General features: G+C 39.9%; 1 protein-coding gene across 1 annotated transcript in view; it reads left to right on the top strand.

The window, feature by feature from the left end:
• The window catches only part of LOC128573085 (NADH dehydrogenase [ubiquinone] flavoprotein 2, mitochondrial-like), a 114145-nt gene that overhangs the window by 89663 nt on the left and 3839 nt on the right, over nucleotides 1–20643 (top strand). The window contains exon 6 of the mRNA XM_053573287.1: nucleotides 6306–6379. Within this exon, the coding sequence (XP_053429262.1) occupies nucleotides 6306–6379 (74 nt within the window). The remainder of the gene's footprint in view (nucleotides 1–6305; nucleotides 6380–20643) is intronic.

Here is a 20643-nt window from a genome sequence, read left to right as displayed (position 1 = left end):
TGCTAAGCTAAGCTTAAAAATTGACGGAGAAATCAAATCATTTACGGATATACAAACATTGAGGAAATTCTCCACAACAAGACCAGCTCTACAGGAAATACTTCAACCTGTTCTGCACACTGACCACCACAATGGATCAGCAGCAAAGTAAGAACTCAGAAATTAAAGGACAGAACCAAACCTCCACACTGATGCAAAAGACAAAACTAAGCAATGGACTCTCACCAAATAAGACGAATAGAATACTACCACACTTATCAATTATCTCCATAAATGTTAATGGCTTGAATTCCCCACTGAAGAGACATAGATTGGCTGACTGGATTAAAAAACACAAGCCATCCATTTGCTGTCTGCAAGAAACACACCTGGCTTCAAAAGACAAATTAAAGCTCCGAGTCAAGGGTTGGAAGACAATTTTTCAGGCAAATGGAATTCAGAAGAAAAGAGGAGTTGCAATCTTATTTTCAGATACATGTGGATTTAAAGCAACTAAAGTCAAAAAAGACAAAGATGGTCACTTTATATTGGTCAAGGGAAAAATACAACAAGAAGACATTTCAATTCTAAATATTTATGCACCCAATTTAAATGCTCCCAGATTCTTGAAGCAGACCGTACTCAGTCTGAGCAATATGATATCTGATAATACCATCATAACAGGGGACTTTAACACACCTCTTACAGAGCTGGACAGATCCTCTAAACAGAAATTAAACAAAGATATAAGAGATTTAAATGAGACCCTAGAACAACTATGCTTGATAGACGCATATAGAACACTTCACCCCAAAGGTAAAGAATATACATTCTTCTCATCACCCCATGGAACATTCTCCAAAATTGATCATATCCTGGGACACAAAACAAATATCAACAGAATCAAAAGAATTGAAATTTTACCTTGTATCTTCTCAGACCATAAGGCACTTAAGTTGGAACTCAACTCTAACAAAAATGCTCGACCCCACCCAAAGGCATGGAAATTAAACAATCTTCTGTTGAATAACAGATGGGTGCAGGAAGAAATAAAACAGGAAATCATTGACTTCCTTGAGCATAACAACAATGAAGACACAAGCTACCAAAACCTGTGGGATACTGCAAAAGCAGTTTTGAGAGGAAAATTCATCGCTTTAGATGCCTACATTCGAAAAACAGAAAGAGAGCACATCAACAATCTCACAAGAGATCTTATGGAATTGGAAAAAGAAGAACAATCTAAGCCTAAACTCAGTAGAAGAAAAGAAATATCCAAAATCAAATCAGAGATCAATGAAATTGAAAACAAAAGAATCATTCAGAAAATTAATGAAACAAGGAGTTGGTTTTTCGGAAAAATAAATAAAATAGATAAACCATTGGCCAGACTAACTAGAAATAGAAAAGTAAAATCTCTAGTAACCTCAATCAGAAACGATAAAGGGGAAATAACAACTGATCCCACAGAGATACAAGAGATCATCTCTGAATACTACCAGAAACTCTATGCCCAGAAATTTGACAATGTGAAGGAAATGGATCAATATTTGGAATCACACCCTCTCCCTAGACTTAGCCAGGAAGAAATAGACCTCCTGAACAGACCAATTTCAAGCACTGAGATCAAAGAAACAATAAAAAATCTTCCAACCAAAAAATGCCCTGGTCCAGATGGCTTCACTCCAGAATTCTATCAAACCTTCAAGGAAGAGCTTATTCCTGTACTGCAGAAATTATTGCAAAAAATTGAGGAAGAAGGAATCTTCCCCAACACATTCTATGAAGCAAACATCACCCTGATACCAAAACCAGGAAAAGACCCAACCAAAAAGGAGAATTTCAGACCAATCTCACTCATGAATATAGATGGAAAAATTCTCAACAAAATCCTAGCCAATAGATTAGAGCTTATCATCAAAAAAGTCATTCATCATGATCAAGTAGGCTTCATCCCAGGGATGCAAGGCTGGTTTAACATACGCAAGTCCATAAACGTTATCCACCATATTAACAGAGGCAAAAATAAAGATCACATGATCCTTTCAATAGATGCAGAAAAAGCATTTGATAAAATCCAGCATCCTTTTCTAATTAGAACACTGAAGAGTATAGGCATAGGTGGCACATTTCTAAAACTGATTTAAGCTATCTATGACAAACCCACAGCCAATATTTTTCTGAATGGAGTAAAACTGAAAGCTTTTTCTCTCAGAACTGGAACCAGACAAGGTTGTCCTCTGTCACCTTTACTATTCAACGTAGTGCTGGAAGTTCTAGCCAATACAATTAGGCAAGACAAGGAAATAAAGGGAATCCAAATGGGAGCAGAGGTGGTCAAACTCTCCCTCTTTGCTGACGACATGATCTTATACTTAGAGAACCCCAAATACTCAACCACAAGACTCCTAGAAGTCATCAAAAAATACAGTAATGTGTCAGGATATAAAATCAATGTCCACAAGTCAGTAGACTTTGTATACACCAATGACAGTCAAGATGAGAAGCTAATTAAGTACACAACTCCCTTCACCATAGTTTCAAAGAAAATGAAATACCTAGGAATATACCTAACGAAGGAGGTGAAGGACCTCTATAAAGAAAACTATGAACTCCTCAGAAAGGAAATAGCAGAGGATTTTAACAAATGGAAGAACGTACCATGCTCATGGATGGGAAGAATCAACATTGTTAAAATGTCTATACTTCCCAAAGCAATCTACTTCTTCAATGCCATTCCTATCAAAGTACCTACATCGTACTTTCAAGATTTGGAAAAAATGATTCTGCGTTTTGTATGGAACCGGAAAAAACCCCGTATAGCTAAGGCAGTTCTTAGTAACAAAAATAAAGCCGGGGGCATCAGCATACCAGATTTTAGTCTGTACTACAAAGCCATAGTGGTCAAGACAGCATGGTACTGGCACAAAAACAGAGACATAGACACTTGGAATCGAATTGAACACCAAGAAATGAAACTAACATCTTACAACCACCTAATCTTCGATATACCAAACAAGAACTTACCTTGGGGGAAAGACTCTCTATTCAATAAATGGTGTTGGGAGAATTTGATGTCTACATGTAAAAGACTGAAACTGGACCCACACCTTTCCCCACTCACAAAAATTGATTCAAGATGGATAAAGGACTTAAATTTAAGGCATGAAACAATAAAAATCCTCAAAGAAAGCATAGGAAAAACACTGGAAGATATTGGCCTGGGGGAAGACTTCATGAAGAAGACTGCCATGGCAATTGCAACAACAACAAAAAGAAACAAATGGGCCTTCATTAAACTGAAAAGCTTCTGTACAGCTAAGGAGACAATAACCAAAGCAAAGAGACAACCCACACAATGGGAAAGGATATTTGCATACTTTCAATCAGACAAAAGCTTGATAACCAGAATCTATAGAGAACTCAAATTAATCCACATGAAAAAAGCCAACAATTCCTTATATCAATGGGCAAGAGACATGAACAGAACTTTCTCTAAAGACGACAGACGAATGGCTAACAAACACATGAAAAAATGTTCATCATCTCTATATATTAGAGAAATGCAAATCAAAACATCCCTGAGATATCATCTAACCCCAGTGAGAATGGCCCACATCACAAAATCTCAAAACTGCAGATGCTGGCGTGGATGTGGAGAGAAGGGAACACTTTTACACTGCTGGTGGGACTGCAAACTAGTACAACCTTTCTGGAAGGAAGTATGGAGAAACCTCAAAGCACTCAAGCTAGACCTCCCATTCGATCCTGCAGTCCCATTACTGGGCATCTACCCAGAAGGAAAGAAATCCTTTTATCATAAGGACACTTGTACTAGACTGTTTATTGCAGCTCAATTTACAATCGCCAAAATGTGGAAACAGCCTAAATGCCCACCAACCCAGGAATGGATTAACAAACAGTGGTATATGTATAAGATGGAATACTATTCAGCCATTAAAAAAAAAATGGAGACTTTACATCCTTCGTATTAACCTGGATGGAAGTGGAAGACATTATTCTTAGTAAAGCATCAGAAGAATGGAGAAGCATGAATCCTATGTACTCAATCTTGATATGAGGAGAATTAATGACAATTAAGGTTATGGGAGGGGGAAGCAGAAAGAGGGATGGAAGGAGGGGTGTGGGGCCTTAGTGTGTGTCACACTTTATGGGTGCAAGACATGATTGCAAGAGGGACTTTACCTAACAATTGCAATGAGTGTAACTGGCTTATTGTACCCTCAATGAATCCCCAACAATAAAAAAAAAAAAAAATTTATTGAGATGGTATCATACCTCTCAGTACTACTTTAGCTGGATTTCATAAGTTTTGCTTTTTTGTTTTTAACTGAGTACTTGTCTGTTAAGTTTTGTAATTTTTGGTCTCTTCTTTGACCTTTACTTTTTTTTTTTTTTTTGTAGAGACAGAGTTTCACTTTATTGCCCTTGGTAGAGTGCCGTGGCGTCACACAGCTCACAGCAACCTGCAACTCCTGGGCTTAGGCGATTCTCCTGCCTCAGCCTCCCGAGTAGCTGGGACTACAGGCGCCCGCCACAGTGCCCGGCTATTTTTTTGTTGCAGTTTGGCCGGGGCTGGGTTTGAACCCGCCATCCTCGGTATATGGGACCGGCGCCCTGCTCACTGAGCCATAGGCGCCGCCCTGACCTTTACATTTTTTAGAAATGTTATTATTATTCAGATACATGGAATTTTCTTGTTATATTTTTAAAAAATCACTTTCCACCCTAGTTATATCATGGTCTCATTCAGATTTGTTTATGGAAGGTCTTTGAGGACAGAGTGAAGTAGATTTTTCAAGAGGGATCTGTGGCTGGGCACAGTGGCTCATACTTATAATCTCAGCACTTGGGGGAGGCCTAGGCAGAAAGGTCACTTGAGGCCAGGGATTAGAGACTAGTCTGGGCAATAGTCAGACCCCCATTTCTACAAAAAATTCAAAAAATTAGCCAAATACACTGGTGGCCCAGCTAGAGCCTGGACATTGGACATTGCAGAGAGCTGCAATGATTCCATTGCACTCTATCCCAGGTAACAGAATGAGACCCTGTATAGGGGGAAAAGAAAAAAAAGAAGGGATCCTCTCTTGCTCCTAGAAGTCCCTACTGGCCTAGGAAAAGCCCCTCCCCTCACTCACTATGTCCCCTATGTCTCCTCTTCTCCTCTAGTCCAAAAGTTCCAGGCTAGCAGTTTTCTTTCAGGGATAGTTTAATTTCTAATTTGCTCCTTTTTTTTTGAGACAGAGTCTTGCTCTGCCCTCCCTGCTAAAGTGCCATGGCCTCAGCCTTGCTCACAGCAGCCTTAAACTCCTGGGCTCAAGTAGTCCTCAGTAGTCTCCTGCTTCAGCCTCCTGAATATCTGGGACTGTAAGTACGTGCCACCATGCCCAACTAATTTTTCTAATTTTTAGTAGAGACAGGGACTTGCTCTTGCTCAGGCAGGTCTTGAACTCCTGAGCTCCAGGGCTGCCTCAGCCTCCTAGTGCTGTGATTACAGGCATGAGCCCTGTGCTGCACCTCTTGTTTTCTCTTATATTAAGGATATAGCATTTGGGGATCTTAACTTTGTATGGTTTCGACGGTCTCTTGTTAGAGTCTCTTGGGCTGGCTGGGGGCTTTGTCCCTTGCTCCTCTAGGCTTTGAAATCCTGAAGCCAAGTTTTACTTGGTGTTTCATTTGTCCAAAATGTGTTTTCAGTGAATTTTTGGATTCTGGATTTAAATAGGAATTAGTCGAGACTTTGTAAGTAGCATTAGAAATCTAAATGCAACAGCCTATAGATGGATTTGTCTGAAGTGATAGAGATTGTTTCAGTTAGTAGTAAGAGCTTTGATAAGATTATGGAGCGATACTAGGAGTCTACTTACAAGTTACAAATTTTTCTTGGTACCTCATCATTTTTCAAGGATATAAAATTTATTGACCATATACCTTGCATTGTTCTAACTTCTATATTTTCTCATTTAATCCTCAAAAACACACTGAAGTAGGTCTACAGATAAACAAATTTGGGGAGGCTGAATAATTTGTCCAAGATTGCTAATAAGTAGTGGGGCCAGGACTTAAATGCAGATGTACTTCTCTGCAAAGCACTACTCCGTATTGCCTCTTCAGCTACAGCTCTTGTTGCAGTTTATATTTAGCCCTATATGCTATGTATAGGAATTATTCAGTTGTTGCTACCTTGGTAACTATCTTGTGAGCTGATAGGCAGGCAGACAATAAAATAACTGGCTTTAGGGATTTACAGACTCAAGCAGTATGAAATAATTTCAACATGACTGTTGTAATTTGTTTTTTACTAGAAGGATCTGACGCCTAAGGATATTGATGATATTATTGATGAGATTAAGGCTGGCAAAATTCCAAAACCCAGGCCAAGATATGCTTTTGTTTATATACATATAATAAGTTTTTTTTTTTTTTTTAGTTTTCTTTTTTTTTTTAATTTTTTTAGAAAATCATAAGTGTATACAATGATATGATTATGGGGCATCATACACTCACTTCATAAACCATTTGACACATTTTTATCCCAGTGGTTAACATAGCCTTTCCGGCGTTATCTCAGTTACTGTGCCAAAACATTTATATTCTACATTTACCAAGTTTCGCAAATACCCCTGTAATATGCACCACAGGTGTGATCCCACCGATACCCCTCCCTCTACCCACCCCCCCCTTTCCCACTTCCCCCTATTGTTAAGTTGTAGCTGGGTTATAGCTTTCATGTGAGAGTCCCAAATTAGTTTCATAGTAGGGCTGTGTACATTGGGTATTTTTTCTTCCATTCTTGGGATACTTTACTAAGAAGAATATGTTCCAGCTCCATCCATGTAAACATGAAAGAGGTAAAGTCTCCATCTTTCTTTAAGGCTGCATAGTATTCCATGGTATACATATACCACAATTTATTAACCCATTCGTGGATCGATGGGCACTTCGGCTTTTTCCATGACTTAGCAATTATGAATTGGGCTGCAATAAACATTCTGGTACAAATATCTTTGTTATGTTGTGATTTTTGGTCTTCTGGTTATATGCCCAGCAGAGGAATTACAGGATTGAATGGCAGATCTATTTTTAGATCTCTGAGTGTTCTCCATATATCTTTCCAAAAGGATTGTATTAATTTGCATTCCCACCAGCAGTGCAGAAGTGTTCCCTTTTCTCCGCATCCACGCCAACATCTCTGGTCTTGAGATTTTGTGATATAGGCTAGTCTCATTGGAGTTAGATGATATCTCAAAGTAGTTTTGATTTGCATTTCTCTGATGATTAAAGATGATGAGCATTTTTTCATATGTCTGAAGGCCGTGCGCCTGTCTTCTTCAGAGAAGTTTCTCTTCAAATCCCTTGCCCAGCCTGCGATGGGATCCCTTGTTTTTTTCTTGCTGATGCGTTTGAGTTCTCTATGGATTCTGGTTATTAAACCTTTGTCAGAGTTATACCCTGCAAATATCTTCTCCCATTCTGAGGGCTGTCTGCTTGCTCTGCTTACTGTGTTCTTAGCTGTGCAGAAGCTTTTTAGTTTGATCAAGTCCCAGTAGTGTATTTTTGAAGCTGCTTCAATTGCCCGGGGGGTTCTCCTCATGAAATACTCACCCAGACCAATTTCTTCAAGGGTTTTCCCTGCATTCTCCTCTAGTATTTTTATAGTTTCATGTCTTAAGTTTAAATCTTTAATCCAATGAGAGTCTATCATAGTTAATGGTGAAAGGTGTGGGTCCAATTTCAGTCTTCTGCAGGTTGCCAGCCAGTTCACCCAGCACCATTTGTTAAATAGGGAATCTTTTCCCCACTGAATGTTTTTAATTGGCTTGTCAAAAATCAAATAGCGGTAAGTAGCTGGATTCATCTCTTGGTTCTCTATTCTATTCCAGATATCTACTTCTCTGTTTTTGTGCCAATACCATGCTGTTTTGATCACTATCGATTTGTAGTAAAATCTGAGGTCTGGTAGTGTGATTCCTCCTGTTTTGTTTTTATTTCTGAGTAATGTCTTGGCTATTCGAGGTTTTTTCTCATTCCATATAAAACGAAGTAATGTTTTTTCAAGATCTTTAAAATATGACAGTGGAGCTTTAATAGGGAGTGCGTTGAAATTATATATTGCTTTGGGTAGTATGGACATTTTGATAATGTTGATTCTTCCCAGCCATGAGCATGGTATGTTTTTCCATTTGTTAACATTTTCAGCTATTTCTTTTCTTAGAGTTTCATAGTTCTCTTTATAGAGATCTTTCACGTCTTTTGTTAGGTAAATTCCCAAATATTTCATCTTCTTTGGCACTACTGTGAATGGGATAGAGTCCTTAACTGCTTTTTCAATTTGACTGTTGTTGGTGTATATAAAGGCTACCGATTTATGAATGTTGATTTTGTAACCTGAGACGCTGCTGTATTCCTCGATCACTTCTAGGAGTTTTGTAGTAGAGTCCCTAGGGTTTTCCAGATACACAATCATATCATCTGCGAAGAGCGAGAGTTTGATCTCTTCTGACCCTATATGGATACCCTTGATCGCCTTTTCTTCCCTAATTGCGGTGGCTAAAACTTCCATTACAATGTTGAAAAGCAATGGAGACAATGGGCAGCCTTGTCTGGTTCCTGATCTGAGTGGAAATGATTCCAATTTAACTCCATTCAATATGATATTGGCTGTGGGTTTGCTGTAGATAGTCTCTATCAGTTTAAGAAAAGTCCCTTCTAGACCAATTTTCTTGAGTGTTCTGATCATGAAGGGATGCTGGATATTATCAAAAGCTTTTTCTGCATCAATCGAGAGAATCATATGGTCTTTGTTTTTTAATTTGTTTATGTGCTGAATTACATTTATAGATTTACGTATATTGAACCAGCCTTGACACCCTGGGATAAAACCAACTTGGTCATGATGTATAATTTGTTTGATGTGTTGCTGGATTCTGTTTGTTAGGATCTTGTTGAATATTTTTGCATCTATATTCATTAGTGATATTGGTCTATAATTTTCTTTTCTTGTTGGGTCTTTTCCTGGTTTGGGGATCAGGGTGATGTTTGCTTCATAGAACGTGTTGGGTAGTCCTCCTTCTTTTTCTACATTTTGGAACAGGTTGAGTAATACAGATACTAATTCCTCTTTAAAGGTTTGGTAGAATTCTGACGTGAAACCATCTGGTCCCGGGCTCTTCTTTTTAGGGAGGTTTTGTATAGTTGATGCTATTTCTGAACTTGATATGGGTCTGTTCAACATTTCTACTTGATCCTGGTTAAGTCTTGGAAGGTGCTTCCAAGTATCGGTCTATTTCCTTCAGATTTTCATATTTCTGAGAATAAAGTTTCTTGTAATATTCATTAAGGATTTTTTGGATTTGTGATGAGTCTGTGGTTATTGCGTCTTTGTTGTTTCTGATTGATGATATTAGAGATTTTACTCTTTTTTTCCTGATTAGGTTGGCCAGAGGTTTATCTATTTTATTGACCTTTTCAAAAAACCAGCTTTATGATTTATTGATCTGTTGTATTATTCTTTTGTTTTCAATTTCATTTAATTGTGCTCTAATTTTGGTTATTTCTTTTCTTCTACTGGGTTTGGGGTTGGAATGTTCTTCCTTTTCCAGTTGCGTGAGATGTCTCATTAAGTTGTTAACTTCCTCTCTTTCCATTCTCTTGAGGAAGGCTTGCAGTGCTATAAATTTCCCTCTTAGAACTGCCTTTGCAGTGGCCCAGAGGTTCTGATAGTTTGTGTCTTCATTGTCGTTTTGTTCCAAAAAATTGGCGATTTCTTTCTTAATCTCATCTCTGACCCAGCTATCATTCAGCATAAGGTTATTTAACTTCCATGTTTTTGTATGGGTATGCAGATTCCTGTTGTTACTCAATTCAAGTTTTATTCCATGATGGTCCGAGAAGATGCATGGAATAATTTCTATTCCTTTAAATTTACTGAGGTTAGACTTGTGACCTAAAATGTGATCAATTTTGGAGTAAGTTCCGTGGGCTGATGAGAAGTATGTGTATTCAGTTTTGTTGGGATGAAATGTTCTGTAGATGTCTGCTAAATCTAAATATTGGATGGTTATGTTTAAATCTAAGATTTCTTTGCTCAGCTTCTTTCTGGAGGATCGATCCAACACTGCCAAGGGAGTGTTGAAATCTCCAACTATTATGGAGCTGGAGGAAATCAAGTCACTCATGTCTGTTAGAGTTTCTCTTATAAATTGAGGTGCATTCTGGTTGGGTGCATAGATATTAATAATTGAGATCTCGTCATATTGAGTATTACCCTTAACAAATATGAAGTGACCATTCTTGTCCTTCCTTACTTTTGATGGTTTAAAGCCTACTGTATCTGCAAATAAAATTGCAACACCTGCTTTTTTCTGATTACCATTTGCCTGAAATATGGATGACCATCCTTTCACCCTGAGTCTGTATTTGTCTTTTAAGTTGAGATGTGACTCTTGTATGCAACAAATATCTGGCTTGAGTTTTTGTATCCAGTCAGCTAACCTATGCCTCGTTAGAGGACAGTTTAAGCCATTCACATTGATGGAGAGTATTGATAAGTCTGGTGGAATTTTGGGTATCGAGTTTTTCAAAGGTCCAGTGGACATTTTTAATCCTTTCGCCAGTGTGGAAGTTGGAGTTTGATCCGAAGTTTCTGAGTGAGTTTACTTTTGTGGTATAGGATTGGATTGGTCATTGTGGAGGATAGGTCTGAGAACATCCTGAAGAGCTGGTTTACTTATGGCAAATTTTTTCAACATATGAATGTCATTGAAGTATTTAATTTCTCCATCATAGATGAAACTCAGTTTAGCTGGATACAAGATCCTGGGTTGAAAGTTTTTTTGCTTTAGGAGATTAAAAGTTGATGACCAGGCTCTTCTTGCTTGAAAAGTTTCAGCAGAGAGATCTGCAGTTACTCTAATGTTCTTACCTTTGTACGTTATAGTTTTCTTTTGCGGGACTGATTTGAGAATCTTCTCTTTCATGTTAACTTTAGTGAAGCTAATTATGATATGTCTGGGAGATGGCTTATTGGGGTTGAATCGTGTTGTGGTTCTGAAGCTGTCTGCTATCTGAATTTCAGATTCTCTAGGCATGTCTGGAAAATTTTCTTTCATAATTTCATGTAGAAGGGCCTCTGTGCCCTTGGCAGCTACTTCATCGTTCTCCGAAATTCCTATAACCCTTATGTTGTTTTTTTTCGATTTATCTGAGAGTTCTCTGAGTGAGTGATCCGTTTTTGCTCTCCATTTCTCTTCCTCTTTGAGAGATTGGGAGCGTTCGAAGACTTTATCTTCAATGTCAGAAATCCTTTCTTCTGCTTGTTCCATTCTGTTACTGAGGGATTCTACTGTATTTTTCATATCTTTGAGGGCTGTAAGTTCTTGTTTCAGTGTGTCTAAGTCTTTGGTGGTTTTGTCTTTAAATTCGTTAAATTCTTGAGACAATTTTTGAATTTCTCCTCGAATTCCTAATTCCATTTTATTAATCTTGTCTGCAAACCAAATTCTGAATTCGACTTCTGACATCTCAGCCAGTTGTTTATGAATGGGATCTTCAATCACATCTGCCGTATCTTTTCTTGGGGGGGTTGATCTATTCTGGTTATTCATGTTACCAGAGTTTTTCCGCTGATTCCGCCCCATGGTTTACTCCCTTTGGTTTTTCCCCTGGGGTTTTATCGAGGGCCCGTACAGTGTTGTGGCCTGAGAAACTGGGGCCCTGTCTGGTGTGGTGGAGCAAAGTGGTTCTGTCTTGTTTTCAGCTGGTTTCTGTTTGATCCTATTGCAACTTCTACTCTGGCTTGAAGTCTCAGCTGTGTGGAAAAATCAGCAATTAAGTCACCCCGCCTGCCCACCTCTGGCCCCAGTTGGAAAAGGAGAATCAAACCTTCCTACATCGCACACCCAGGGCACCGCCTGAAAAGTCCTCAGTCTATTAGCCCAGTTCAAAAGGTCCGAATCAACTGTCTCAATCGGCACTTGTCTCGGGTGGAAGGGTTCAAGAGGTCTCTGGGAACTGGATCACAGGGGCCTGGTGACTCCTCTGACACGGCTCACCCCAGTGCAGCGTGGAGTCAGGAGGAGCCACCCAGCAAACAGAGCAGTCTGGGAAGGTTGACGTCTCCTTCCCCACTTTGCCCCTCCGTCGGACCCAGTCACTGGTATCTCTGCAGATGGCTAACCCAGTTGCCTGCAGTGAACAGACACTCCAGGAGTTTGCACCTGCCTGAATCACAAGGAAGTCTGCCAGCCCCCCGCAGACTGCCGCTATCTAGCAGGAGGAGATGGGGCCTGACATCTTTGAGTGTTTGATGCAGGTGATGGGAAGGAGGTGTTCACTCAGGCTTAGCCCCGTCCCTGATGGATGCTGCTAACAGAACAGAACAGAACAGACAACTTTGTGAGGTTCTGTCTCTGTTCCTGTCGTCGCCTACAGGAGACGGGCTGTTTTGAGTTCAAACGTCTTTGCTGCTGGAGAATTGCGTCTGAACACCTCTCTGGGTCGGCCCCGCCCTGGAAGCTTCCCGGGTTTGTGAGCCGTCTCTGGTGGCCTCCTCTGGTTGCCCAGGGAGACAGGGGGTGTGGCCTCAGAATATCCAGAAGTGAGCGTTCTGCCGTTAAAGAAAAAACGGCTGTTGATCTACCTCCAGGGAACTGCTGCTCTGGTGTGGGCACTCAGGCTACCCTTTTCTCCTCTGTTCCGCGCCCCAGAGTCAGCACTGAGTGGCCGCAGTTTGTGCTGGGTCCACACCCCTTAAGAGATCCCCCAAGAATCAGAACTCTTGGGGGATGGGCCCCCAGACCCCGATTGGGAGTGGGGGGGGAAGCTAGAGTTTCATTCAGTTCTACGCAATACTATGGTCCGGGGAGGGCTCCTGCACTGCACCGCAGGGAAGTGCCGCCAAGGCTTGATTTCCTCTCAGCAGAGTGCCCTCTCCTCGCTCACGTATCCCAGAGTGAGCGCTGACCTGACGCAGCTCAGGCACTGTGCACTCCCCTCGAGAAATCACCCAAGGAGCCGAACTCCTGGGGGATAGGCCCTCAGACCCCGAGTGAGAGTAGGGGCTCTCAGCTCTCAGCGGGGAGGGCAGAGTCTTATTCAGTCTTGTGCCCGGGGAGGGCTCTTGCACTGCACCGCAGGGAAGTGCCGCCAAGGCTTGATTTCCCCTCAGCAGAGTGCCCTCTCCTCGCTCACGTGTCCCAGAGTCAGCGCTGACCTGACGCAGCTCAGGCACTGTGCACTCCCCTCGAGAAATCACCCAAGGAGCCGAACTCCTGGGGGATAGGCCCTCAGACCCCGAGTGAGAGTAGGGGCTCTCGGCTCTCAGCTCTCAGCGGGGAAGCTAGAGTCTTATTCAGTCTTATGCCCGGGGAGGGTTGCTGCACTGCACCGCAGGGAAGTGCCGTGAGGCGTGACTCCCCCTCAGCCCGGTGCCCTCTCCTCACTCGCGCCTCAGAGTCAATGCTGACCAGTCGCAACTCGGGGACTGTCCACTCCCCTTGAGAAATCACCCAAGGATCCGAAGTCCTGGGGGACAGGCCTCCAGACCTCAGTGGGCGGGAGGGGAATGCCGGGGATTCAGGGTTGCCGGCAAAGGATTCCCAAAGTTTTATTCAGCCCTATGTCCGGCAGGAGAATGCCACGGCACCCCAGTAGGGGAGGTAGGTCCAGTTTTTAGAAGGTCTCTCCCTTGGAGTGTTGTGGGAGGGCCTTTAATTTCTGCCCGCTTGTTCAATTGTGGGGCTCATGAGCCGGTCTCATGGGGGAGGGGGACTCCCGTCCGTTTGGTGGTGGATTTTGTACCTTTTGTTTGCGTCCTTGTGATCACAACTTGCCTCAGCGGTGTTGATGTGCGTTCTTCAGCCTTCTCTCTTGGTGAGGCTCAAGTCCACCAGGATACTTACTATTCCTGTCCCTTAACTCTCCTTCTGGACGGGAGCCTTTGTTGAAAGCTGGCTTCAGTCCGCCATCTTGTCTCCCCTCCATATAATAAGTTTTAATGGCTTACTTGAACTAATCTTACACATAAACTTAATTTTTAAAATTTTATACCCTAAATTCATAGGAATTGGCAAGAGCTTTGGATGGTATCTAGAATGAGATTTTTTTCCCCCCTAAAACCCTATTGAGTATCTGAGTATTTACAGAGAAGGAAAATTTACTACAAAGAGAAATCTATTCCATTGTTTAAAAATTCATGCTGGTAGAAGATTGGCTCAAAGACTAATTACTCCTAAAACCCTCTAATTTCCTCCTAAAAATTTAATTCTGCCCTTTGTATCAACACAATCTTTTTTGTTTGTTTGAGACAGGGTCTCACGGAGGTTGGAGTGTAGTGGTGCAATAATAGCTCTCTGTAGTCTCAAACTCCTAGGTTCAAGCAATCTTCCTGCTTCAACCTCCCAAGAAGCTGGGCCTGTAGGCATGCGCCATAGTGCCCGACTAATTTTTATATTTTTTATAGAGAGAGGCTGGTCTTGAACTCTTGGCCTCAAGTGATCTTCCTTCCTTGGCATTCTAAAGTGCTGGGATTACAGATGTGAGCCACCACACTTGGCCAACACGATAGTTTTAATATCTCTTCCATATGATAGCTGTTCAGTTATTTGAAATAGCCATTTTATCTTTTTCACATATCTTTTTCTTAGATTGAATATTCACAGTTCTTTCCATTTTTTTCCTTATGTAATACAACTTTAGTCTCTGTCCTCTGTGGGTTTTCTAGTTGGCTCTAGTGACTTTAATGTGGTACTTAAACCAATCATAGTATTTGAGATATGTACTTAGTAGCACAGAGGATTATGAGTCTGCCTCCTTTGTTCCAGACATTATATTTGTAATAATGCAGCCTACATCAACCCTTATTTCAGATATATTACATAGTCGGTTGCATTTAATAGTCATCTAGAATGCCTAGATCTTTTTATATTGATCCATTGCTTATCCAGGTTGCTCCTATGCTAGAGTCGTGTCATACTAATTAACTTTTCTTTCAATTATGAACTGAACTTTTACTGCTATTTCATATCTAAGTGTTCAATTACTCAAAATTCTTTCTTAATAATACCCAGTGTTTGCATGGTTTTTTATGGTTGTAATCCCTCTATAATTATTTTTTCTATTTAATGTCTTATAAACTTTTTCTTCTTTTAACATGTTGGTAGGTTTTAAGGCTGTGTATTATTCTGATATTTCAAAAGAGCTATTATGTGCTCTTTATTCTCTTGTTTTTAAATACTTCTTCCTAAGTTTTATCGAAAATAACAATTCTTGAAGTTGGATTACTAAGTATAAGTGGTTCTATGGTTTCCTCTCTAGAAGTACTGACTCATCCTTCTGGCAGACTAATAACCTTCCTTAAAGAGACAATGAGATCAATTCAAGATAACTGAGTTTTGTAAATACTAGCTTAGCTGGTCATTGTTAACTGTTGCTTTCTTTTCTAAGAAGCAGATATGGTAGGACCTTCATTGACTATAGTGATCACTTCCTTAAATTGACCTAATTTTCTTTTTTCTTTTCTATTTTCTTTCTTTCTTTTTAATTTTTTTTATTTTGAGGCAGAGTCTTACTCTGTGACTGGGTAGAATGCTGTGGCATCATTGCTCACAGCAACCTCACACTCTTGGTCTCAAGCAATCCTCTCACCTCAGCCTCCTGAGTTGCTGGGACTACAGATGTTCACCATAACACCTGGCTAGATTTTTCTATTTTTAGCAAACACAGGGTCTCGCTTTTACTCAGGCTGGTTTTGAACTCTTGAGCTCAAGTAATCCACCTGCTTCGGCTTCTCAGAGTGCTGAGGTTACAGGGTTGACCCACCACGCCCAGGCTGACCTCATTTGACACACACCACATGTGTGCATCAGTGCAGTTGGCCTAGTTCCTTGTGTTGACCACCTCCATGTGTTGACCGGTTTGTTACAGTCCCTTGCATGGTCAACTTATAGAGGTTCTCCTGCACATATCACTTTCAACGCCCTGTGCCTATAGATTTACTTAAAGAGTCTTGGCATTCTCTTCTTAGTTCCTCACTTTTAGGGGTACACTTGTTTGTTTTTAAGGAGATAAAAAATTTCCATTGTGAAAATCATTCTCCTTTATAATAAAGAGGCAACTGAAGTAAAATCTTTTGTTGGTTAACATTACAGTATCTTTCTTAGCTAATGGTCCTATCCCTTAGCCATCTTGCTTCAAATATAGATATCCTGACCCAGAAAAGACCCTATCTTATAGTGTTTTCTACAAGCTGTAGCTCCTTTTTAGGATTTAGATGTTTTTAAATAAGTTTATGCTGTTCTTATGTTTGTGCTCAAACTGGTAACTGCTTTCAACTTCTCAAGTGAAGATTTCCTCATGTAATCTATTTGGTTTCTTTAGATGGCTCCCTTTTTATGATTAGATGTTGATGTTTATAATTCCATAGTCATAATTTTGTCATTTAGAATCTTGTACTTTGTTAATTCATAACATGAATCCAATATTAGTCTCCTGTCACACAAATAGACAGATAGTTGCTTTGTCTACATTTATTTCACATTAAAAAATAATTTTTTTTTAGAGCCAGAGTCTTACTTTGTCCCACTGAGTAGAGCGCTGTGATGTCATAGCTCACAGCAACCTCCAGCTCTTGGGCTTAGGTGATTCTCTTACCTCAGCCTCCCAAGAACCTGGGACTACAGGCCCCACCACGACCCTTGGCTATTTTTGTTGTTTTTGTTGCAGTTTGGCAGGGGCTGGGTTTGAACCCGCCACCCTCTGTATATGGGGATGGTGCACTACTCACTGAGCCACAGACACTGCCCTATTTCACCTTTTCTGAGTGTCTTCTGACATTTCCTTGTCATCTTCACTTTTGAGAAGGCTGAGGAGGAAGAAGAAGAAATGTTGGTCTTGCTGTCTCAGAGGTGGCAGAAGCTAAACACAATCAAAATATAAGTGAACACATGCAATACACACACCTGTGTTTTTCAAGAGTCCACTATACGCATTCTTAATTTTGACATTGGAAAATATTTGTATGCTGTGATTGTTCTTATCTTCGGTTAATTTAAAGACAAATAAGTATTTTTATTTTATATATAAATTAAAAAATAAAAATTTGGTTAAAGAAAAATAACTTCTAAACCTGGCTTAAATTACTAATTAATAGAAGTTCTTTTTGTTATAGAAGAATTAGTTTATAACTACTTTTAAATACAATTTGAATTCTTCATATTTAGTTTTATAAAGATCTTAAATTTTGCACAGTTCTGCGGGGTTCAGGCAATATCTGAGAAGTAAAAAACATATAGCTAGGCTGTAGTACCAGTATTGTTATTGAGAGATGACTCTAGATGATAGTCACCTTTGTGTTTTGTTTTTTTTGTTGTTGTTGTTGTTGTTGTTGCAGTTTTTGGCCGGGGCCAGGTTTGAACCCACCACCTCCGGTATATGGGGCCGGTACCCTAGTCCTTTGAGCCACAGGAGCCACCCCACTTTTGTGTTTTTTTAACACTAAAAGTAGGGGCAATGGTGACTATACTATATCTCAGCAATAATAAACAGATAAGCACTAAACTTCCATAAAATACTTTACCTTTAAGCCATAAAAGTTTACAGGAAGGCCAAGTTTTCTAGAGTGCAGATGAATTAAAATGATACATATACATACAGTGTTGCTATATGCTAAAAAAAAAAACATTTACTTTTTGAATTTTAATGAAGACAACAAGGTAAAATATTAGATGGCATTTTAAACATGAGATTATCATGGAAAGTCATTTTTTGTTCATTAAGTGAAAAACCCTCATGCAAATTATGGCTGTCAGGTGAATACGGAGGGCTAAGTCTGTGTGTTCTGAGACATATTTACAGATGGGGATAGGGGAGAATTACATTTGAAACAGGTTAAACAAAATTACAGGCTTAATTGACAGATTTTATAGTCTTTATAATTTTTAAATATGCATTGTGTGAGTGGCAGGGAAAGGAGAAGGTTTGCAGCCATCGTGGACCACTAGAACCCCTTTTTTCTGAAGTATGCTATAGGCTGGCTGTGGTACACATGCTTATAGTTCCAGCTACCGGAGAGGCTGAGGCAGAAGGATCCCTAGAGCCGGGAGCCTAGGAGTTCAAGGCTATAGTAATCTATGATTTTGCCACTGTACTGCAGCCTGGGTGGCAGAACCAGACCCTGTCTCTAAAATAATAATAAAGTATGTCATGGGATTTTAATTTCATGCAACAAATTTTAGAAACTCTGGGCCAGATAATTCTTAAAATTACTACCATATGTAAAATGCCAAAATCCTGTGAAAACTCATTTAGTATATATGATTAATTTTATTTATTGTTCCCCAAACTTTAGTTATTATAGTCTTCCTAAATTGGTAAAGAAGGTTTTAATATTAAGGAGCTTATTAATTAAAAAAGATCCATATTCATTCAAACTGATGAGAAGCTTTAAGATACTAAATGCTCAGGTTCTAAGAGACTTCGAAAAGGAAACATTTAAATCACATTCCATTTTGATAATTGTTCAAGAGAAAAGTTGTAGACAGAGCAGTTTGAAGGAAGGGGTAGCTGAAAGGTCCTCCAAAATAAATTAATTTCATTATTTCATTAGCAGTTAAAGAAAAGCAGTTGTACCCAGTTAATATAAAAATACAGGCTGGGTGTAGTGGTTCATGCATATCATCCTAGCCTGCTGGGAGGCTAAGGCAGGTAGATTGCCTGAGATCAGGAATTAGAGACCAGTCTGAGCAACAGCAAGACCCTGTCTCTACTAAAAATAGAAAAATTACCCAGGTGTTGTGGCAGGCACTTGTAGTTCCACCTACTCTGGAGGCTGAGGCAAGAGGATTGCTTGAGCCCAAGAGTTTGAGGTTGCTGTGAGCTATGATGCCACGGCTCTCTACAAGGTGACAAAAGTGAGACTCCATCTTGGAAAATAAATAAATAAATAAATAAATAAATAAATAAATAAATAAACAAATAAATAAAATACAAAGTCAAATACTGTCTTTTTTTTTTTTTTCTTAGCTAAGTATCATTTTGCCACTTACCCTACAACATTAACACTAGGCTCTGACAGATAATACATAATGACTGCTATTTGTTCTGTTTCTATAGTGAACAAAAAGACCTATGTAGCATTGTTCATTACATTACAGTTATTTGTATTACTGTGATAACTTGCAAGATCTTACAGATGACTATCTGGTGTCATTTTCCTGTCGCCTTCAACAGAAAGTGATTTCCTGGGGCAGAAGGAACAAAGTAAGTTAGCAAAGCCAGGGAATAGTGGGGGAAGGGTTAAGTGATATGGATTAGGTGCTGAGCTAGGCTCTAGCAACAGGGGTCAGCCAGGGCAGAGGTGAGCAATTACCCCGGAAAATATGTGTAGGGATGAAAAAAAGCCAGACAGGTTCTTCTACCTCTGCTCTGCCTCTCTTCACAAATTCTTCCATCAGGGCTTGTTCTTATTTTCTTCTATTTATGTCTGTGGTGGCCACGCTGGTCTGAAATCATTTTTCAAAAAATTGCTACTACTTATATAGAACTAAAAAAGCATAAATAGATTATTACTTCACTACTTCTTCTTTTTTATTGTTGGGGATTCATTGAGGGTACAATAAGCCAGGTTACTCTGATTGCAATTGTTAGGTAAAGTCCCTCTTGCAATCATGTCTTGCCCCCATAAAGTGTGACACACACCAAGGCCCCACACCCCTCCCTCCATCCCTCTTTTTGCTTCCCCCCCATAACCTTAATTGTCATTAATTGTCCTCATATCAGAATTGAGTACATAGGATTCAGGCTTCTCCATTCTTGTGATGCTTTACTAGGAATAATGTCTTCCACTTCCATCCAGGTTAATACGAAGGATGTAAAGTCTCCATTTTTTTAATAGCTGAATAGTATTCCATGGTATACATATACCACAGCTTGTTAATCCCTTCCTGGGTTGATGGGCATTTAGGCTGTTTCCACATTTTGGCGATTGTAAATTGAGCTGCAATAAACAGTCTAGTACAAGTGTCCTTATGATAAAAGGATTTTTTTTCCTTCTGGGTAGATGCCCAGTAATGGGATTGCAGGATCAAATGGGAGATCTAGCTTGAGTGCTTTGAGGTTTCTCCATACTTCCTTCCAAAAAGGTTGTACTAGTTTGCAGTCCCACCAGCAGTGTCAAAGTGTTCCCTTCTCTCCACATCCACACCAGCATCTGCAGTTTTGAGATTTTGTGATGTGGGCCATTCTCACTGGGGTTAGATGATATCTCAGGGTTATTTTGATTTGCATTTCTCTAATATATAGAGATGATGAACATTTTTTCATGTGTTTGTTAGTCATTCGTCTGTCATCTTTAGAGAAGGTTCTATTCATGTCTCTTGCCCATCGATATATGGGATTGTTGGCTTTTTTCACGTGGATTAATTTGAGTTCTCTATAGATCCTAGTTATCAAGCTTTTGTCTGATTGAAAATATCCTTTCCCATTGTGTGGGTTGTCTCTTTGCTTTGGTTATTGTCTCCTTAGCTGTACAGAAGCTTTTCAGTTTAATGAAGTCCCATTTGTTTATTTTTGTTGTTGTTGCAATTGCCATGGCAGTCTTCTTCGTGAAGTCTTTCCCCAGGCCAATATCTTCCAGTGTTTGTCCTA

Source organism: Nycticebus coucang, chromosome 20 (assembly GCF_027406575.1).
Source record: "Nycticebus coucang isolate mNycCou1 chromosome 20, mNycCou1.pri, whole genome shotgun sequence".
In the NCBI taxonomy this organism is placed as follows: domain Eukaryota; kingdom Metazoa; phylum Chordata; class Mammalia; order Primates; family Lorisidae; genus Nycticebus; species Nycticebus coucang.
Note: the sequence above shows the minus strand (reverse complement) of the source record. Positions and strands in the feature narration are given on the sequence as shown.